General features: G+C 51.8%; 1 protein-coding gene across 1 annotated transcript; it reads right to left on the reverse strand.

Moving 5' to 3' along the window:
• Positions 1 to 3,142: 3,142 nt before the first annotated feature.
• On the reverse strand, positions 3,143 to 21,051 carry LOC116955876 (tyrosine-protein kinase FRK-like). The gene is made up of 9 exons (XM_032977206.2): positions 20,678 to 21,051; positions 16,420 to 16,541; positions 10,766 to 10,929; positions 10,185 to 10,353; positions 8,945 to 9,007; positions 8,474 to 8,626; positions 7,321 to 7,502; positions 6,423 to 6,579; positions 3,143 to 5,595 (listed from the first exon to the last, which is right to left on the reverse strand). The coding sequence occupies exons 1-9, from the start codon at positions 21,049 to 21,051 to the stop codon at positions 5,396 to 5,398; spliced, it is 1,584 nt and encodes a 527-aa protein (XP_032833097.1). The 3' UTR covers positions 3,143 to 5,395.
• Between the last annotated feature and the right edge of the window lie 1,288 nt (positions 21,052 to 22,339).

The raw sequence follows: 22,339 nt of genomic DNA on the forward strand, positions 1-22,339 counted from the left end.
CAAACAGACACAGAGACACGGAGGTTAGACAAACACACACATAGATACACGGAGTTTAGACACACACAGAGATACACGGAGTTTAGACAAACATACACAGAGATACACGGAGTTTAGACACACACAGAGATACACGGAGTTTAGACAAACACACACAGAGATACACGGAGTTTAGACAAACACACACAGATACACGGAGTTTAGACAAACACACACAGAGATACACGGAGTTTAGACAAACATACACAGAGATACACGGAGTTTAGACACACACAGAGATACACGGAGTTTAGACAAACACACACAGAGATACACGGAGTTTAGACAAACACACACAGATACACGGAGTTTAGACAAACACACACAGAGATACACGGAGTTTAGACAAACATACACAGAGATACACGGAGTTTAGACACACACAGAGATACACGGAGTTTAGACAAACATACACAGATACACGGATTCAGGAGAGACGGGGAGAGGAGCCGCACGGGACGAACCCGCCCGGGCGGGCACCGGCGAGGATCAGGATGAAGGTCGTGTGGAACCGCGGCCTCATTTCGGACCCCCACAGCGCAGGGACCCGGCAGGGAGTTCCAACGAGAGATAGAGGCAGGACCCTTCTTGCGGGATCCGTCGACGGTGGAGGAGACGCGAGGACTCATGGAGATGATGGAGTTGAGGAGGAGGAGGAGGATGATGATGGAGACTCCGACTCGTGGATGATAAAGCGGCGACTGGACCCCGAGAGTCACGAACCCCCCCCCCCACACCCCCAACTGCCCCCTCTGTTGACGAAGTTTAATTAACGGGTGGCTCAGCCTGGGGCTCCCATCGTTGATCACTGCGACCACCACTTCCACTCAGCTCGAGATTTCATCTCGTCATTCTCTCTTCATCATCGTCGTCGTCATGCTCCTCCTCGAATCAAAATCACCCTCCTCTCATTCTCTCGCGGACAGATTTACGAATGGATTCTGCATCCCGTAACACGGCCCGCACATCCGGCAAGAAAGGCTGTGTACACGCACGTCCTAGTCAAGGCCCAGTGTGCATTGTTTAATGAAGGATGGACTTGGCCCTGTCATATGAATGTGGAACGATACATCTGGCTCAGTAGAACAAACAGAGTTGAGCACACCACGTGTTTGCTTGGATGAGGCCGTCATCCAGCAGTGGATTCAGCGAGAGGCTGGATGTACATGCATGCACACGTGATTGTTTTGGGACAATTCTTGTTGAGTCGGTTCTGTGGGCGGCAATAGCGGTTCGTAGTGCAATGGTGAGCGCACTATGAACCTCGGCAACACAAGTTCGATTCCCGCTCACAACCGTGGAACACCATTGGCGAATATCTGAACCGGTTCAGGGCCTCCCCTAGGGTCAACTCAGCCTTAAATGAGTACTTGGTGCGGTGTGCATCATTGGGACCTGCATCAAGGGGTCTTGGCGGCCTATAGGATGGCTCCACACTCCTCCACGGGGCTCTCCCCTGTTTGTCTAATGTACGGGCGGGAGCAGGAGCTTCCCAGAGAGTCAACTGGGCAAAGCCTCCAATACACGACGGGACGTACCCGTGACATTGCAGGTTACGCTCGAGTGGGTGTTGGAAGCACGTGCGGCGGCGGAGGAAAATGCCACCAGAACACAATCCGCTAGTGAGAAGAATGTCGGGCGTCGCAAGCACGTGCTTCCTTCGGCAGTCGGGGGAAAGGTGCGACTGCATTGCTCGCAGGTGCCCCTGCGTACATCGCCAAAATTGCACCGCCCAACTCGCGAGAGCTGGTCTAAATTGTAGAGGTGAATCAGCCACAGTGCGTGCGAGTACAGGTGGGGCGTCGCCGTTGGTTTGTTCACCCATCACGCCTCAAACCATAGTCCATCCCCACCACATCATCACATCTGCATGTCCTGTACGGCCGGGGTCTGGAGTGTCCGACGTGCCAGGGCAGCTGTCCAAAGTAACTGTGCGACCCGAAAAACGCATTGTGCCGCCCACAGAATGCCACCCTCTGAGTCGCAGAGGCCCACAAACCTCCGCTAGATGCAATGGACCGGCATCAAGGACCCGATCGAAAAGTTTACGGCTACGTTGATGGCTCTCCAAACCACGAAGATGGACTATCTTAATAATAATTATCAGAGTATGTTTTTTGTTTGCATTCTGACCACGAGTATTGTGGTTAATGCAGACATTATTCCTTGTAAAAGGTTTCAGTTTGGTGTTTTAACATCTTAACATCTGTTTTGTTGCCAAAAAAGAGGGGAAAACCTATTCTCATGGACTATCTTTTCTCACGTCCAATCATTGTTGTGTTCCTTGGTGCGGTTGTTCATTCGTTGCAAGATGGCTTACACCACTCACTCGTCATATTGTTGTTCTTCATTGCGAAAGTCGTGCGTCAGGTTCTCTTCGATGTGGATGTGTTTTGTCATTCTGCCCCTCTTCGATGTGGATGTGTTTTGTCATTCTGCCCCAATTGTTGATATTTTATAAAGTTCTTAGTATTAGCTGGGATGGCTACATTTTTAAGAGGTGGGGGGTGTAATGACAGTAGTCAAACTATGGTGTGAGTGGACTAGTGGCTACGGGAGGTAATGACAGTCACCCTGCAGTACGAATGGACTGGTGGCTACGGAAATGATCGAGAATAGGAGCATGGCCAGGTGGTGACAGAAGAGGACAGTGGAGTCAGCTGGTAGAGCAAGTGGTCTAGGACCAGCGAGAAGGTTCGGGAATGGGGGCGTGGCTTCGGACCGTATATAAGGGAGATGCACGGGAGACTCGGGGCTGTTGCAGTGGGGTCTGCGCCTCTGTGAGTGTGAGCACGTGGCTCGTGAATAAAGAAGGCCTTCCTAGGACAGTCCGTCAGAGTCGTCCTTACACAAGTAACGAATTGGCACGTTCTGTTTGTGACAAAAAATACTAAATTGTCTGTCGGATGGTGGCAGGTTTAAGGACACATTTATATTTACGTGATCTAATCCAAAAAACGTATATTATGGATATTGGTCGCGAAAGCCTACGTTTTAAGTTTAATTATAGATTTTTTTTAAAGGATAGTTGCCACAATGAATCATTGTGTTTTAAAGGACTTCTTGTGCTAAGCATTCACACACGCACCGATTCTCACTTAAATAGTTAGCCAGTTGTTTTATTGTTTTGCGAGTGGTGTAATACTAACCAAGATATATCAGGAAGTTGTGTTTCCGTGGTGATTACACATTGGTCCTAAACTGCGATGTGGTGGAACACGTCTGTCTACCCATACACCAGGCCATCAAGAACCTTCCGCACCACCGTTTGAGGTCGCTCAACCTTCGACAAAGTGAGTTCAACCCTGATGGTGGTCGGATAGCAGCAATGGACTTCCACAAGAAGTCACGAACACCTCGTGAGAGGAGACCCTGGCTGCGATCTCCTGCCGATAAGCTCATGGACCACAAATCCTGAACCGCATCGTCCAGTGTGCAAACCATGGCAGAAAACCAAGCGCATGAGGGGGAAACGCTTCATCCCACACAGATGGAACAGGTGGAGTCCACACTTTTGCTGTGCCTGAGGTATGGCACCTCGACGCCTACAGGACATGACTTTCACAGCATCTGTGTGGTGATCCACCAACCCTTGCTGCTGCCTCCTCCACAACACTGGGCCACAGCTGTCACGTGCAGCAGCGTAGCCACCATCACCATGGCCTCACGGCTGTGGTTTGCAGTCTGCCAATTGAAGTCTGCCATGGACCTTCACTCCGTTCACAGGTTGTTTAATATCCTACCGTGCCATGAGTACACATGTCATAAGACACCGACTCATGATACACGTAAAACAATCGAAGAATACACTATTTACAATTAATGTAAATGTAGGCTTATTGGGTAAACATCACTATACAAATGAGTCAATTCGAGAAATAATACAAACGGGAGTAAACAATTATAGAAAAAAATCACCGCATTTACAGACCCACATTTGTGCTAGTTCAACCAACCACATGGGAGCGAATCGAAGAAATATACATGGAACATTTCGATTTAAAGCTTTCGTGACTGCAATGATTCATCTTCTTTGGTTCTTTCGGTAACATCACGTAGAACCAAAGAAGATACATGGAACAGTACAAACAAAACAGTACTAATGAAATGGTAATACATGAAACAATACATGTATTACAAGCTTTAAATCGAAAAATACAAACGAGTCCATAGAGAAACCGAGAGTCGCATCTGCGAATGGTTAGCAATCCGTGGGACCTCTGCTCGTGGTAGCGGGAGAGGCAGGAGCATGTGGAATCGCTGAGAGCCTGCATGGCCACTCACAGGTGAAATAGTCACTCGCATACACAGCCAGGCCCACAGCAGTTGGTGGCCATGCCTCTCTATGGGCAGGGGAGCGCATTTGCTGAAAGGGGTAATTCCGTGCGGTCCCTGATATTTCACAAGAATAAGAACGATGTCCGCTCATGACGCTGCACCGCCCACACGGTCCCCCTCATTGTCCCGAGATCCCACACGTGAATCGCGATCGGCCTCCACAGCCAGAGAGTCTCTCGCGACAAGAACATGTCCCATGTGGTGCAGGGAGCGGCAGTGGCGTCCTCCAAATGCCGCCGTGAGTGCCGGGGTTGTGGCTGTGCCTGCTGCTTTATCTACTTCCTTACGAAGAACCCCCCGATATTGCCATGAACATCCCGATGTAGCCCATTTTACAGCTTGTTTCAAAGAATAAAAATGTATAATCGTTGATCCTTCGGGAAATTACCCTTTTTCATAGCACATAAACCAACGTTATTATATTGTTTTTAAATTCTACAAATATTATTTCCCACCCTCCCTGCCACACGCGAGCAATGCTCGACAGCCGAACTCATGTTTTTAAATCTCAGAACTAAATTTTTGACAAAATGTGAGTGAAAAACCAAACTTAATCATGTTTGATGGTGTTTTTGGTGTTGTGCAATCATTCGTGATGGAGCTGAGACCAACTCACTATACTTGAGGACCTAGTTTAATCGCAACTCAGTCTCTGTGTGAGTCTACGGGTCTCTATGTAAGTTATTGGTCAAAGAGCTGAGACCATCAACTCACTGTACTTGGGAACCCAGTTAAACTTCATGCAAGTGACTGGCTGCCAGGATCAGAACCCAGGAGCTCAGCCGTGCCGGCTCAGCGCTCTGACCTCCGAGCCACATGTGGACTAAACCCGATTCGATCACACAGGTGGCCGAAAACAAACACCGTGGTCCCAAAACCCGATTCCCAGCAGCATCAGCTCAATGCCTCCAACACGGCCATTACGATCCACCTGGCCACTCGTTAGTGCATATCCCACGTGCAAGTTCGTGGTCGGACTCGAAGGGTTTTCCTTAAAGTCCCCCTGTTTCTGCGACGTTTAAAAGCCGCCCTTTTCACGCTGGTAAGCGAGTGAGACTCTGTGCAGCTCTGGCTTGAGGTCTGCAAAGGACGGCCTCTTCCTGTGTTCTGCGTGCCAGCACTTGAGAATGATCCGGTACACGGCGTCTGGGCAGCCTTCCGGCTTCTCCAGCCGGCCCCCTGAACAGACGAAGTACTGGATGTTCTTCATCGTCATCCCTAGAGACACACGCATGGGTGGCAGTTAACAACATGGTGGGCGGGAGAGCGGCACGTGCCATTTGGCACCCTCCCACCTGCCCCCTCCATCCTACGGCCCGATGTCGAGAACTTCAGGGGTTAGGGGGGGCTTTCTCCTGGAAGAATCAGCAGAGATTTAATTAACAAATAGCTGTATAAAATGAATGGCTACCGATAGAAAACCACCGCATTGGCTACCGAAAGAAAACCACTGCACGGTACCTGCTCATTGCTCTCGTAGAGAAAGGGGGGGGGGACTCAGAGGAGCCAGGAGGAGGAACTGCAGACGAGGAACAGGGAGGAAGCAGCCACATGGTGGGGAGCCAGCGCTACAACAATTGCCCAAGCTCTGCGGTGCTTTAGACATTAAGGTAATGACACCTGAATATATACTGGAGCAGCTGGAAAAGAACCCAAGCGTGTGAGGCAGGGGGTGATAGGTTCATCAATTAGCTCCCAGCCTGCGTGGGTGGGGCGGGGTGGTCGGGCGGGGTAGCCAAGTCCCCCCCCCTCCTGATGAGGGAGAGGGAGGGGAACAGGGGGACCATCGTGCCACAGCAGTGTAGGGGACACGCGAGGGACGGGACTTTGCCCAATACGGTCCGGCTTTGGGCATTGCATCGAGCAAAACGTCGGACAACGGCCCGTGGTGACGACGTGCGGACAGCCACACCATCCCACTCGTCATCATCATCGTTTTTATTTGTTAAAAGCGTATGTCTTATCAAAATATCTCAGAGCGCTTTACAAAAGCAATAAAACTAATAATGACCGCACTCACGTGCTGGGTGCTGGGCCGCTCTCACCTGAGTATGGCATCGCCCCGAAGGTGAATATCTCGTAGAGGACCACGCCGAATGACCACACATCACACTCGCGCGTGTACACGCCGTGCTCCATGGTTTCCGGGGCAGTCCATGGGATGGGCACGTGCATGCCGTCCGTTATCTGGTAGTAGTCACCCTGTGCAGACCGCGAGCGTTTCCATCCCTCGTGAGCCCCACCGTCACGGACACAGCGCCCGGCAGCGAGTACAGCAGCAGCAGCAGCAGTAATACATTCACACGTTTGCGCATCACGTGACATTTTTTTATGAATGTGACTGTAAGGTGGAGGAGGGCGCACAGCACCCAAAACATCCATTGCGAATCACAGACATTTCGATATACGTGCGGCAAACCACGGGGGGGGGGGGGGGGTTCCCATTTGGTTGCTGGCAACGCAACCCTCGTCCACAGCTGGAGATCACAGGTCGCACTGCCAAACGAGGCGTGGCTGTGTAATGGTAGCTGGAGCCTGACAGAGGTGGCTGCCAACTCACCACGTGGCACAACCATGTGGCCGAAATTGAGCCGGTAATGTAGGGTGGGAAAAGAGACCTAGGTGGGGTACAAGGCCCCTGTGTCGTGCTGCTCATGCGTGGTTCACCTCTCGATGTGCAGACACCACACATAAGTGTTCATTAATTGACCGTTAACACCTTAATATATAGAGGACTGCACAGCTTGGGCAATTGTTGGTGCTACTGCTATCTCCCCGCTCCTCATCTGTGGTTCCTCCTCCTGGTGCCTCCTCCGAGTCGCCCTCTGTCTCTCTCGATGTGAGGGATGAGAAGGTACCGTGCGGCCGTGGTGCCGCCACGAGGTCACGTCGTCGCTTGATGACCATAGAGACACCCCCGCCCCCTGTCTCCAGCGCTCCCACCTTCAGGAAGTGGGCGAGTCCGAAGTCGGCCACCTTGCAGATGCCGGCGTCCCCCACGAGGACGTTCCGGGCCGCCAGGTCGCAGTGGATGTAGTTGTTGCTCTCCAGGTACTCCATGCCCGAGGCGACGCCGTGCGCCATGAACAGCATGTCCGCCAGGCCCAGCTCCTGCCTGCATCGGCCTGTGTTGGCAATGGTGGTGGCGGTAGTGGCGGTGGCGGTGACGGTGGTGGCGGTGATGGCGGTGGCAGTGATGGTGACGGTGGTAGTGGTGGCAGAGAGAGTATCGGTTATCTGATATAATTTTTACATAGTTTAGTATTCATGCTATGAAGCTCTTTTCACAGATGCCCAGTAGGGGCGGCCATTCAACGTGAGGCGCTCTGCTTCACAGACAGGTAAAGGTATCCATCAGGGTAGCGATGCTGCTCCTGCTGCTGCTGTGTGTGATCCCTACGAAGTAATTTGCAGGTGATTTTGCAGCATTTCAATGTTTTGTGGCCAATAACAGTAACATTGTTATAACTCTCAGCTATGGGTAGAAATTGCAGAGCCCAGTAGAAACCCGTGGAGGCCAGGGGGAGATCATACAAATGGCAAACGCTCACACTCTCAGTCGCTCACACTCTGCAGAACAGAGTAAGAACATACACAATCCACACACGGCAAGGCAGCTCGAGTTGGGAATCAAACCCAAGCGTCTTCTTGCTATGAGGCGCGCGCGTTGGTTGCTGCTGCCGCCGATAATGTTACAGCTTCAGCCAGATATTGCTGGAGAGAGAGGGAGGGAATGAGGGAGGGGGAGAGGGAGGGAGAAAGAGAGGGAGAGAGGGAGGAGGAGGGAGAGGGGGAGAGAGCTTCAGCCAGGTACAGCTAGAGAGAGGGAGGGAGGGTGGGAGGGAGGGAGGGAGGGAGGGAGAAGAAGAGAGCTTCAGCCAGGTACAGCTGGAGAGAGGGAGGGAGGGAGGGGGAGAGAGCTTCAGCCAGGTAAATCTGGAGGGAGGGAGGGAGGGAGGGAGGGAGGGAGGGAGGGAGGGAGGGAGGGAGGGAGGGAGGGAGGGAGGGAGGGAGGGAGGGAGGGAGGGAGGGAGGGAGGGAGGGAGGGAGGGAGGGAGGGAGGGAGGGAGGGATGGAGGGAGGTTGGGAGCTTCACCCAGGTAAAGCTGGAGGCTGCCGTTCGGAATGAGCTCTGTGACGATCCAGCAGGCGGAGCGGTCCTGGCAGATGGCGAAGATCTTGAGGACGTTCTCGTCCTTGAAAAGAGTCATCTTCCTCACCTCGCTCAGGAAATCCTTCGGGGTCGTGGCTGAAAGGGCAAAGTTCACAGTTGACGTGAGTGCCAATGCTCGTTTAGCCTCAATGGTGCCACTGTTTGTGAATCACCACCGCCGGGTGCTGATTTTATTGTTGGAATGCTCCTTGTCTTGGAAACGTGAATAAAGATTGTTTTTTAATTTAAATTATTGAAATAAAAAAACCTAATGGATTGAAATGTTTGTATCATGCATGAAACTTTTTGTTAAAAGTGAAAAATCTTAAATGGCGTGAAAAAATATTAAACTGTCGTGCTCAAATAAGGACATAAAAACGTTTAAGTCCATTGCAAGGGAAATGTGTAACTCACATTGCGACGGTGGGCGCAGGCCGTTGAATTCGTCGCTGCAGGATCCCTCCATCTGCCCCAAATCTAACACGAGAGAACGAGCGGTGAGTACAGCACAGAGAGAACACCAGGATATAGAGAGGACCACAGAACTTGGACAATTGCTGGTATCAGCTCCTCATTGCCTGGCCGCTCCTGCTGATGCTGCTGGGTCCCACTCCACTACCCACACACCAAGTCCCACCCCACTACCCACACACCGAGTCCCACTCCACTACCCACACACCGAGTCCCACCCCACTACCCACACACCGAGTCCCACCCCACTACCCACACACTGAGTCCCACCCCACTACCCACACACCGAGTCCCACCCCACTACCCACACACCGAGTCCCACCCCACTACCCACACACCGAGTCCCACCCCACTACCCACACACCGAGTCCCACCCCACTACCCACACACCGAGTCCCACCCCACTACCCACACACCGAGTCCCACCCCACTACCCACACACCGAGTCCCACCCCACTACCCACACACCGAGTCCCACCCCACTACCCACACACCGAGTCCCACTCCACTACCCACACACCGAGTCCCACCCCACTACCCACACACCGAGTCCCACCCCACTACCCACACACCGAGTCCCACCCCACTACCCACACACCGAGTCCCACCCCACTACCCACACACCGAGTCCCACCCCACTACCCACACACCGAGTCCCACTCCACTACCCACACACCGAGTCCCACCCCACTACCCACACACCGAGTCCCACCCCACTACCCACACACCGAGTCCCACCCCACTACCCACATACCGAGTCCCACCCCACTACCCACACACCGAGTCCCACCCCACTACCCACACACCGAGTCCCACCCCACTACCCACACACCGAGTCCCACCCCACTACCCACACACCGAGTCCCACCCCACTACCCACACACCGAGTCCCACCCCACTACCCACACACCGAGTCCCACCCCACTACCCACACACCGAGTCCCACCCCACTGCCCACACACCGAGTCCCACCCCACTACCCACACACCGAGTCCCACCCCACTACCCACACACCGAGTCCCACCCCACTACCCACACACCGAGTCCCACCCCACTACCCACATACCGAGTCCCACCCCACTACCCACATACCGAGTCCCACCCCACTACCCACACACCGAGTCCCACCCCACTACCCATGGTGCTGGGTGCAGGCCGCGTGTTTGAGCGAGACAGCACCCACCCACATTGAAGATCTTGACGGCCACTCTGATGTGGCCATTCCACCGGCCTTCGAAAACGGTGCTGAACCGGCCCGCTCCCAGCTTCTCGCCCAGGTCGATGGACTCACGTGGCACTTCCCACTCGTTGAAGAGGTCCGGGCTCAGGCTGCTGATGGTTGGCACGTACTCCTGGCCAACGTGGGAAGGGGGGTTGGGAGTTGCAGGCAGTGGGGTTAGCAGATCGTACGCACAAATGTTGCAAATCTGCCTACTACCCCCGGGGTGGGATGGCGTCGAGGAGGAGCCGTACCATTGGCTCACCAGGAGAAGGCGGTATAGCAAAGTGTGGACTAAACTCCATCTGTCCCATCTGCACGGAGTAGAGTGGCGCCCCATCCCAAGCGTGGGTTTTCTCCGGGCACTTCAGCTTTCTGTCACGTGTATAAACACTCATTTAATCAGCTGAAAAGTCTTACTAGATAGAGGACCCCATAGCTTGGGCGACTGCTGCTAGCACTGCAGGTTGCCTTGTCGTGATGGAGGGGTGGCTCTGACAGAAATCTTCACCGCTCTTGCAGTGACCGGTGCTGTGCGCTGGCACCTTCTCGCAGGGCGGGCCGAGGGGACAGATCATGCCATCGGGCGTCTCCAGGTAGTGCTCCACCAGCTGCAGCACGGAGGCGAAGGCCAGGCCCTCCTGGATGCTCACGTGCCTGTCCGGTCCCTTCGTCACGAGGTAGTGCACCACCTCGCTCTGCGCATACACTGCCCACCCACCAGCCGGCGCCACAACACAATAACACTTGAGACGGGTGTTCTCATGCACAGGGATTGTCATCACGGGCATAGCAGAACCACAAAACACTGATAAGAAAACGATGAAACTAATTTTTTTTTATTTTACCAGATAAGGAGCACTGAGCTATATAGCTCTTTTTCAGAAGCGACCCGGCCACAAATGATACCTCAACGAAGTGGTTTATTAAGTGAAATTTATAGGAGCCAAATACGCTAGACCAGTGGTTCTTAACCTTTACTCCAGCCTTGCACCCATTTGGTTCTCAATCGTAAATAAATGTATGTTAATAAATACATAGGGGTTTGATGAAACAAAGTAGTTGTACTTATGTGCCCTGCTTAATTTGTGTTTCAATTATTTACCTTGTGAAAACATCTGTCCGTGTCTCGCACCCCCAAAAAGGGCATCTCGCACCCTCAGGGGGTGCGTGCACCCCAGCTGAAGAACCACTGCTCTAGACGTATGTTGTTGACTCTACATTTTGGGAGAAAACCCGGAGGACCCAGAGAAAAATCCATGCTACCACAGGGAGCGAGACAAACAAACTCCAAATATACAGGAGTCAGTTGGGATTGAACCTAAGACCTCCTGCATACCAGGCGAGGTAGTTAACATCTCACCACCGTGACACTGCTGGATGCGGACCTCACAGTCAGAAGAAAGGGCCTGGGTTTGACTCTGACCCGGGCACCTTTCTGCGTGGAGTTGATATGTTCGAGGGTAATACCAAACGCAGTTACAATAACACATCACATAAAGTCTGTTAAAGCTAACCAAATACTACACAAAGCCAGCGAATTATTATTACTAGAGAGAATACAGCACAACAGGAGTGAATTATATCACATTTCGAAATCTCTAAGGCACTTGCACTTAAATATCAGCAATAGTGTATCCATGCATTATTGGAATATAATCGATACTATAACACAACAATCGGCTGATAATGTATTTAATCTAACAAAAACTAACCAAATTAATAAATTCTCTAGACTTCATAACAAACAATTTCCAACTAAAAACGAACAATTTTAAAACAAAACCTCAATGAACTGAACTAACACTGATTTAACCAGCGACATGATTTCCGTCCTTTCTAAAGGCCTTAACTTTGCCGTTACCCCACGCACAATTCCAGTGGATGAGATCATTACTGAGGTAGAATCAGCGTTAAGACATCTTCCACATAATGAGGCAGAGATGACTAGACACGAGGTTGCCAAAATAATTGAGAATAGCAAAGTACCAAAAGTAAATATTAGCTCTAACGAAGCAAAAGCCTTAAGAGAGCTCCGTGTAAATAAAGATATCCAAATCCTGGCAGCTGATAAAGGCCACACTACTGTAGTAATGTCACGAGCCGATTATGATAATACAATTCAATATTTACTAGAGGAAAGTACCTACATTAAAATTAAACGAGATCCAAATAATACTTTAGAACGTAAGACTACTGCAATCACTGCAAATCCATTAATCCCCAAGACTGAGCAATACCAAATTAAGCCAAGGGCCTCAAAACCACCTAGACTGTATGGACTACCAAAGATTAATAAAATCGGCATCCCATTACGACCCATAGTCAGTACAATTGGCTCTGCCACATATAAATTAGCAAAATATATAACTAAACAAATACTGCCCTACATCGGTAGGACATCTTTATTCATAAGAAATTCAGAACATCTTGTGAATGTGATTAAAGATATTAAACTTAACCCTAATGATATTCTGGTGAGTTTTGATGTGATTTCTCTGTTCACCAAGGTTCCAGTTAACGAGTCGCTTAAATTACTTGATACACTAGTAAAGAATACAGGTTTACCAAAATATATTCCAAAACTAGCTGACCATTGTTTAAATAACACTTACTTCTTATGGAGAGGTGATTTCTTTAAACAAAAGGAAGGAGCAGCAATGGGCTCTCCTTTATCTCCTGCTATAGCAAATCTGTACATGGAAGACTTTGAAACAAGAGCACTTGCCTCAAGTACATTAAAACCATAGTTTTCATTTAGATATGTAGATGACACTTTGGTTGTCTGGCCACATGGTAAAGATGCACTTAATGAATTTCTAAATCATCTCAATGCACAAAACCCGGCCATCCAGTTCACCGTGGAAATGGAGTTGAATAACATGCTCCCTTTCCTATATATTTCGCTTGGACATGGTCTAAATGGCAAAATAGCACACAGCGTTTACAGAAAGCAAACGCACACTGATGCCTATCTGAATGTAGATTCACATCATCACCCAGCTCAGAAATCCTCTCTTATCAAGACGCTCATACATCGGGCTAAAACAGTGTCAGATGGTGAAAGTCTAGGGAGAGAGATTAACATGTTAAGGAAGAACTACACCAGAATGGCTACAATAATGCTCAAGTTAACAGAACATTTAATTGACAAATCACGATCGCAAAGCAACACTGCTGAAAGTGATCAGATTATTAAAAAATACCATATATCTCAGGAGTAACTGACAAATTAGCCCGTGTTTTGCAAAAGCAAAACATTCAAGTAAGATTTGGTACAGTACACAAAATAAAAAAAAAACTAGTATCTTGTACTAAAGACGAATTACCTAAATTATCAACAGAAGGTGTATATCAGATGAATTGCTTATGTGGCAGATGCTATATTGGACAGACGGGACGTAACATCAGCATAAGACTAAAATAACACCAAAGGAACATTAAATGATCTCAAACACAACTGTCGGAGTGGCAGAACATGCTTGCCAACAAGGACACTCAATTGATTTTGATAACGTTGAAGCGTTGTGTAAAACTAATTATGACTGGCCAAGACAAATTAGAGAATCCATTGAAATTGAGAGAAATACAAATAACTTTAATCGCTCTGACAGCGACAGGCTTAGTGCGGCTTGGAAGCATATTATTAAATAATACATATTACCATTACAATTCCTTATAGGTGAAACGCATACTAACTGATTACTAACGTAGTATATCATTACAATACCCCCCCCCCCCCACCTCTGATTTCTACACCTGATTTGGTATAGTGATTGGGTGGTTCAGTTATTAAATAATACACATTGCAACTGATTGCTAATCTACAACTGATTACTAATGATAACATTTAACTGATTACTAATCTATTATATAATTACACCCCCCCCCCTCTCCGCCTCTGATCTCTGCACCTGATTGGGTTAAATGATGACGTCACCCTGCTGCTGCTCTATTTAAGACCGGGAGCAGGTGGAGGGCTTCACTATTCTGGCAAATCGCCCGATGATATTAAATGTAATTACCAGCGAAACGGCGTGCTCAAAAATTGTAAATGTTGTGGATTCACTCTTCAACACGCCGGTGGACTAACGTAGTGAACTATTTTGTCTTTTATCAACGTGACACTTTTTTTACTGATTGGCCATGTCGGGTGGTGGAGGGTTGTGACACATTTATAAATAACGCGATCTAGCCCAAAAACCTTTGAGGAATGTATATGTTCTCTTGACCTGGCCTATAGAGTGTGTGAATAAGTGGAGTTTGTGTGATCTCCTCCTGTTCTACAGAGTGAGTGAGTGGAGTCCGTTTGATCTCCCCCTGTTCTACAGAGTGAGTGGAGTTTGTATGATCTCCCCCTGTTCTACAGAGTGAGTGAAGTTTGTATGATCTCCCCCTATTCTACAGAGTGAGTGAGTGGAGTTTGCATGTTCTCTTCCTGTCCTACAAGTGAGTGAGCAGAGTTTGTATGTTCTCCCCCTGTCCTACAAAGTGAGTGAGCAGAGTTTGTATATTCTCCCCCTGTCCTACAAAGTGAGTGAGCAGAGTTTGTGTGATCTCCCCCTGTTCTACAGAGTGAGTGAGTGGAGTTTGTGTGATCTCCCCTTGTTCTACAGAGTGAATGAGTGGAGTTTGTGTGATCTCCCCCTGTTCTACAGAGTGAGTGAAGTGGAGTTTGTGTGATCTCCCCCTGTTCTACAGAGTGAATGAGTGGAGTTTGTATGTTCTCCCCCTGCATGCGTTTCCTCCCATTGGTGTTGGACAAAAAAATTGAATGCAGAATCCCCCTAAAAAAGTCTTTCGAACCAGTGTCTCTCTTCTGTGTAAAGAGGTAATCATTATAATTGACGTGTAGGTTATTACAGTAGACTGCACATGTTTTTACAGACCTAGGCTGAACAAGAATTCGCCCGGCCGTTGGCCTACAGTGAAAAAAAGTTTGGCAGCCCTCTTAAAATGTATCTGTATGTGGCCTAAGCCAAGCGGACCACAATGCACTTTGGTCAGGAAGTGCTAGAGGTGTTTCGCGTGATGGCACATCGTGGAGGTTCCTTGGCCGTACTTCACCAAGGCGGTCGCTGTACGTTGGTGAAGGCGTACAGCAACAGACGCTGGAGTGGACAAGTAAACTAAAAACGAAACTACTGAGGACCGAACAACGCCGTGGCCTTCGCTGTTCTGCCGCCCTCTGCGGACCACTTTGATCTGAACCATCCGGAAAAGTGCACGGCAGTTGTCCACAAAAGCATCGAGCTCCCGGGACGCTGACCCATTAGACGAATGACGATAGCCGGTCGCTGATCTCTGACTGGCTGCCCCGTTAGACCCACGACTGTAGCCACCCACTGCTCTCTGACTGGCTGCCCCGTTAGACCCACGACTGTAGCCACCCGCTGCTCTCTGACTGGCTGCCCCGTTAGACCCACGACTGTAGCCACCCGCTGCTCTCTGACTGGCTGCCCCGTTAGACCCACGACTGTAGCCACCCGCTGCTCTCTGACTGGCTGCCCCGTTAGACCCACGACTGTAGCCGGCCACTGCTCTCTGACTGGCTGCCCCGTTAGACCCACGACTGTAGCCACCCGCTGCTCTCTGACTGGCTGCCCCGTTAGACCCACGACTGTAGCCACCCGCTGCTCTCTGACTGGCTGCCCCGTTAGACCCACGACTGTAGCCTGCCGCTGATCTCTGTCCGGCTGCCCCGTTAGACCCACGACTGTAGCCTGCCGCTGATCTCTGACTGGCTGCCCCGTTAGACCCACGACTGTAGCCAGCCGCTGCTCTTTGACTGGCTGCCCCGTTAGACCCACGACTGTAGCCGGTCACTGCTCTCTGACTGGCTGCCCCGTTAGACCCACGACTGTAGCCTGCCACTGATCTCTGTCCGGCTGCCCCGTTAGACCCACGACTGTAGCCTGCCGCTGATCTCTGACTGGCTGCCCCGTTAGACCCACGACTGTAGCCAGCCACTGATCTCTGTCCGGCTGCCCCGTTAGACCCACGACTGTAGCCTGCCGCTGATCTCTGACTGGCTGCCCCGTTAGACCCACGACTGTAGCCAGCCGCTGCTCTTTGACTGGCTGCCCCGTTAGACCCACGACTGTAGCCGGTCACTGCTCTCTGTCCGGCTGCCCCGTTAGACCCACGACTGTAGCTGGCCGCTGCTCTCTGTCCAAACGCGGCAGGGAGAAGACGTTACCAGAGAGCGAGTAGGAGTCGGGGCGCGAGGGGCTGGCGCGCACCAGGAACCTTCCCTCTTGCCTGGGCTCCTTCTTCAGAAGCCTCTCGCACTCCTGCCGCTGCATCAGCCCAAAGTACCACCTGGGGGACGACAAACATGACCCGGTGGTCATCGCGTGCACTTCGTGAGAGCCGCGCGGCGGCATTGGTGTTGGCGACTCGGAGGCACCAGGAGGAGGAACCACAGACGAGCTGGAAGATAGCAGCCACTCAATGAGGAGCCGGTGCTACCAACGATTGCCCCCAAACTCTGCAGTCCTCTATATGTTTAGGGTTTAGGGTGTTATTGGCCAATTAATGAGTGCTTAGATGTTTGAGGGTTATTGAAGTTCGAGGCATTACAATGACTTCACAAAAGTGGGCTTGACCAGGTCATGTCATGCTCGCATTACTCTTGCTATCGTTATGCCACTCGTTAACCCAGGGAAATCCCACTGAGTCTCAAGGCTCTTTTTCAGGAGGGTTCTGCCAAATTTTCGCAGTACATGGGGCGACGTTGCTGCTGCTGGTATTGTGTGTGATCCCAACTGAGTAATTTGCAGGTAATTTTTCAGTATTGGGATGTTTGTTTGGCCAATACCAGGGGCACTATAAGTCTGTGTAGGTTTAGCTATGGGATGAAACCAGACAGCCCGGAGGAAATCCATGCCGAGCAGGAGGGAGAACACACACTCCACGTAGAAAGGAGCCCGAGTTGGAAATCGAACCCAGGCGCTTTTTGCTGCGAGGCACGAGTGTTACTATTGCGCTGCCAGACGGCGGCAAGTATCTGCCTGGTGAGCAGCATTGGTATGGACACAGGTGCTATAGTATAATGATCCCGAGTAGATCCACACCCAGTGATGGCACTGCAAGTCCAGGAAACAACCAACTATTAAGGTCAGCACCATCGTGCCCAGAGTCGTCATTGTCTCTCCAGTGCTGCTGTTCACCCACCAAACCGTGCCATCGTTTAATGCTGAGTCGACCCAAGGGAGGCCCAGAACAGGTTCAGACACAACAGTGTTTGTTTTATCATGATGTTATCCACTCCCCCTGTACACACAAAGACAAAGGTCCCCCCTGTAGCCTTTAACAGACTGCTGTGTGGGTAATTGCTGTTTGTGAGTAGCATTTTTGAAGGCTGAGGGGGGTGGGTGGTCAGCACCACGCCAAGCCACCTTTATCTCCCCAATGCTAATGTTTTCACATCGCACAAAGTACTAATTTGATGCCGAGTCGACGACGGGGAGGCCCAGAACAAGGAAAAAAACATGCTCCACTGTTATTGGTAGTGAGCCGAAATCGAACTCGGGTCACCGGATTTCGCTGCGCAGTGCGCCAACCACTGCGCGCCCGCTCCCCCTCCACACACGCAGCGTGATTCTTCGCGGTTGTGAACGGACCGGCGTATACCGCAACGAGATCGCCGAAGGAGAATTTATATTAGGTTCAACAAGGGGAATAGAGGCAGCGTTTCAATAGAGCTGCAGGCGACGTCCTCTCTGCTAACATTCACCGTGAAGGCCTCAGCGAGGCCCTGAGTTTGGCTCGCGAGAGTTCAGCCAAGGCGGGGTTCGGGCGATCCCATCAATGACTGGCTTCGTGTCGGGAGAGGTCACGCAGTGTTTATTTGTTTAACCCCGCTAGGGAAACTCGAGCGAGACCCCAGAATAGTCTCATTTGCAAGAGTGAGAGAGCGAGTTTACTTTTCAAGTAGATTGTGTTTAACCAGAGGTGGGACAATGGCTCTGAATAAAGAGTACAGCAATCTGATAGAAAATCAGAGCCAGGCAAGAGCTCTACAGAAACCGATAACACCGCACAAAGATCAATCAATATTATAGTCATGTAAATATCGTGTTACGTAAGTTGTGTCAGATAAATAAAAATGTCGCCGAGGACGACTCAGAGGCACCAGGAGGAGGAACCAGAGCCGAGGAGCGGGGAGGGAGCAGCAGAGGCCAAATCACGGATGTTTATATGTGGGAGGAAACCGGAGCACCTGGAGCAAAGCCACGTGTGCGAGGGAGAAATACTCGATCCCATAGAGGTGTAACAAGTGTAGTCCACATGTCGACTGCTCCGCCTTTTCCTGGCGAGCCAGGGTACGGGAAGGGAGTTTCACAGCCCATCTGTGTGTGACCCACCAACCCTCGCTGCTGCTGTCTCCACGGCGCTCGATCGCAGCAGCCACGTGCGTAGCCACCGCAGCCCGGCTACACAGCTTTGATTGTTGTACAGTACTGATATATAAACAGTACGGTACTCAAAGCTCTTGCACCGATAGATTCAATGATCCATTGCGGTGCTGCCATCTCATAGCTACCTGGCAGCCCCATTAACATTACAAAATGTGGCAGTCCCAGACTTTATATTTGTGCGCGTGATGGCGGCAGCAGCAGCAGCGAGGTTCATGAGCTCGATGCCAATGTCGAGTTCTGCTGCTGCCGTGACGAGAAAGGGCTTCAGCAGAGGGAGACTTCGTGTCGCGTCGCTGTTCTTCAAACTCCGTTGAAGGAGCGCTGACCAAAGTGGGTTGACTGTGCGGTCCTCAGTTTGGGTTGGCACAGCCACAGCCGCGCCGCTCTCGTCGCCTCTCTATGCTCCCAAGCACGAAGGCGTTTGTGGTGCAGCACCGGCCTGGGGACGTCAGTGATCTGATTTGTTTGTGAAACGAGGGGAAACCCCCTCGGAGCAGAAACACCGCGCGAGGCGGAAACCCACGAGCTGACAACAACTCAACAACCACCACCACACAGACACGGGCACACGCAGCACTCAGTCGTTGTTCATTATGCAAACGTCCATCACGAGTTCCTGAGGAACTGCGTATTGTTCCTCTTGTTGTTGTTGTTGCACTACAGAGGTGGATACCTGCTGGGGTGCCGCTTTCATCCTCTCGTCACCCCCCACGGGTTGTGCGGAACTGGGGACTCCACCAGGGACGGCTCCCAGCGGCGGTCTTTGCAGCAGTGATGACTACTGACGTGCTGATGAGTCTTAATCAGCACGAAAACCGGTCCGCACTGCTGTCAGCCGTTCACGTTCCCTCAAATGTATTTTCACGGTGAGCTAAGACAGCAAGACGACCGCAGTGGAGTTCTTCACGAGCTGCTGCTGGCTGTTTGTGTCGAGGCCGCGCGCCTTTACTCGACTCGTTCTGAACGAGACTCAAGCCCCGCTTTGCTGCCGACAACCGGCGCGCTTGCACGCACTCGCTGTGGCTTCTTCTTGGGTCGCAGCAAAGGCTCATCCATCAGACGTTCGGCGCACGGCGGATACAGCGCGGAGTGCACAGCGTGGAGTGCCCAGCGCAAAATACAGCCCTTTTGTGGATCCACTGCTGGATCCACCTCCCCACTCCGTACAAAGTCACTGAGGATGTTTGGCCACGAAATGGTTCGTGGATTTGAGAAAGAAAAGGGCGCTGGAGCAGTTCCAGATATCACTCGCCACTGATGTTTGCCGTGGGCGTGATTGGGACCCTTTGAGGCTAACACATCGGAGTGTGTGGGTGAGTGTGTGGGTGAGTGAGTGAATTGTGATCTGCAGTGAGGTGGTGATTGAACAGTGTGGTGGATGAGATGAAAGTCAGTGTCTGGAAGGTCGAGTCGTCAACACGGGTGGCGGAATCAAAGGGTGATGTTACTCTACTGGGAAGGGATTTTCTTTCAATCATGCTGCATAGCTCTCTGACATTGAGTTCCCAGCACGCGGAGTGAAACGTCGGACACCATGCCTACCGACACGCGGTACAACCCGACAACGCGTCAGAAGTCCAAAGACTTAAGTTCGTGAGAATAAGAAGCATGGTAGTAGCGATAGAAGAGTGACAAGGAGGCAACTGAGCTCCAGTCAGTGAGCTGAGTGAGCGAGGGGCTGGAATGAATCAGGGGTGAGTGTTGCTGGCCGGACTCGTCGAGGCTTTCACGACCAATGTAATTATTCATAATTTATGTTTGGGTCAGATAATCGTACGTGAGTCAACCCTTCCTCCACCCGACCAAGCAAAGTTAAGCACGCTGACAAGTGGTGAACAAACGTGCCAATCTATTACTGCTTCACCACGCCGGGAACGGTGGAGAGCGATCCCCATCATTGAACAGTTGGCTCGTACGACGTTTCGCTGGTGGTTACCAACAAGCAGCCCCCTCGTCACCACCGCTCTGTTGCCAGCAATCGCGGCAACTTGCGCGATCAATTACGACTCAAAGAACCGTATCGTGTCAACTCACGGCATTGCCTCCAGGCTGAGCGCGGGAGCGATGTAGTTTGCCGGGATGAAGCCTCTTGTAACCTCCTCGTCCACCTCGTCCACCTCCTCTGGCTGAGCCAGCCACCAGTCGGCGTTTGTTCTCGCGATGATGCGAAATCTCTGGCCCTTCTTGAAGCTCATGTCCACCTGGGCCCTCGCCTTGTAGTCGTGCAGAGCAACGAACGCCACCTCCTCAACCACCTCGCCGACGTCACTCGGAAGCCGCTGTATCTGGGTATGCTGTTTGTCATCTTGGACGTCTCCTAAATTCACTTCGGCAGCGCCGTGCGCTCGGCAGCAGTGGCAGCATCGTTTCCTGAACGAGGCCCAGCAACCGCTGCCTTCTGCCATCATCGCCCTCAGTTGCGCAGCTAAGTTGGGGGCAGGCTGCCACTCTGGAGTAACGTTGACGGCCCAACTGTAGCAATCGCCTCCTGCTGGGTTACTGATTCATTAACCCCGGAGCTGTTAAATCGGGAATGAGTAACGAAACGTTCAGTCTCCTCCTTGTGCTCACGTGTTTGGGGTAAACTGGAGGGTGTAACGCTGCCGTGTGTTGCGAGGTTGGAATTGGGTGAGTGGGTGAGCCCCGCTGCTGGCTCGCCAAGTCACCCCTCAGCTGCTGGCTCACCGAGTCACCCCTCAGTTGATGGCTCACTGAGTCACCCCTCAGCTGCTGGCTCACCGAGTCACCCCTCAGTTGATGGCTCACTGAGTCACCCCTCAGCTGCTGGCTCACCGAGTCACCCCGCAGCTGCTGACACACCGAGTCACTCCGCAGTTGATGGCTCGCCAAGTCACTCCGCAGTTGATGGCTCACCGAGTCACCCCTCAGCTGCTGGCTCACAGAGTCACCCCTCAGCTGCTGGCTCACAGAGTCACCCCTCAGCTGCTGGCTCACCGAGTCACTCCGCAGTTGATGGCTCACTGAGTCACCCCGCAGTTGATGGCTCACCGAGTCACCCCTCAGTTGATGGCTCACCGAGTCACCCCTCAGCTGATGGCTCACCGAGTCACTCCGCAGTTGATGGCTCACAGAGTCACCCCTCAGCTGCTGGCTCACCGAGTCACTCCGCAGTTGGTGGCTCACAGAGTCACCCCTCAGCTGCTGACTCACCGAGTCACTCCGCAGTTGATGGCTCACAGAGTCACCCCTCAGCTGCTGGCTCACCGAGTCACTCCGCAGTTGATGGCTCACAGAGTCACCCCTCAGCTGTTGACTCACCGAGTCACTCCGCAGCTGCTGGCTCACCGAGTCACCCCGCAGATGCTGGCTCACCGAGTCACCCCGCAGCTGATGGCTCACCGAGTCACTCCTCAGTTGATGGCTCACCGAGTCACTCCGCAGTTGATGGCTCACCGAGTCACTCCGCAGCTGATGGCTCACCGAGTCACTCCGCAGCTGCTGGCTCACCGAGTCACTCCGCAGCTGCTGACACACCGAGTCACCCCGCAGCTGCTGACTCACCGAGTCACCCCGCAGCTGATGGCTCACCGAGTCACTCCGCAGCTGATGGCTCACTGAGTCACTCCGCAGCTGATGGCTCACCGAGTCACTCCGCAGCTGATGGCTCACCGAGTCACTCCGCAGCTGATGGCTCACCGAGTCACTCCGCAGCTGCTGGCTCACCGAGTCACTCCG

This window comes from Petromyzon marinus, chromosome 62 (genome assembly GCF_048934315.1).
Source record: "Petromyzon marinus isolate PM22_M1 ecotype Great Lakes invasive population chromosome 62, UKy_Petmar_22M1.pri1.0, whole genome shotgun sequence".
Taxonomy (NCBI): domain Eukaryota; kingdom Metazoa; phylum Chordata; class Hyperoartia; order Petromyzontiformes; family Petromyzontidae; genus Petromyzon; species Petromyzon marinus.

Coding starts and splice junctions, on each gene's coding strand:
- LOC116955876 (XM_032977206.2), bottom strand. CDS start 21,051: ATGATGGCAGAAGGCAGCGGTTGCTGGGCCTCGTTCAGGAAACGATGC. Junction 10,930..16,419: donor CGACTCCTACTCGCTCTCTG/GTAACGTCTTCT, acceptor GTGGGTGGGCAG/TGTATGCGCAGAGCGAGGTG. Junction 6,580..7,320: donor GACTCGCCCACTTCCTGAAG/GTGGGAGCGCTG, acceptor CGGTCTGCACAG/GGTGACTACTACCAGATAAC.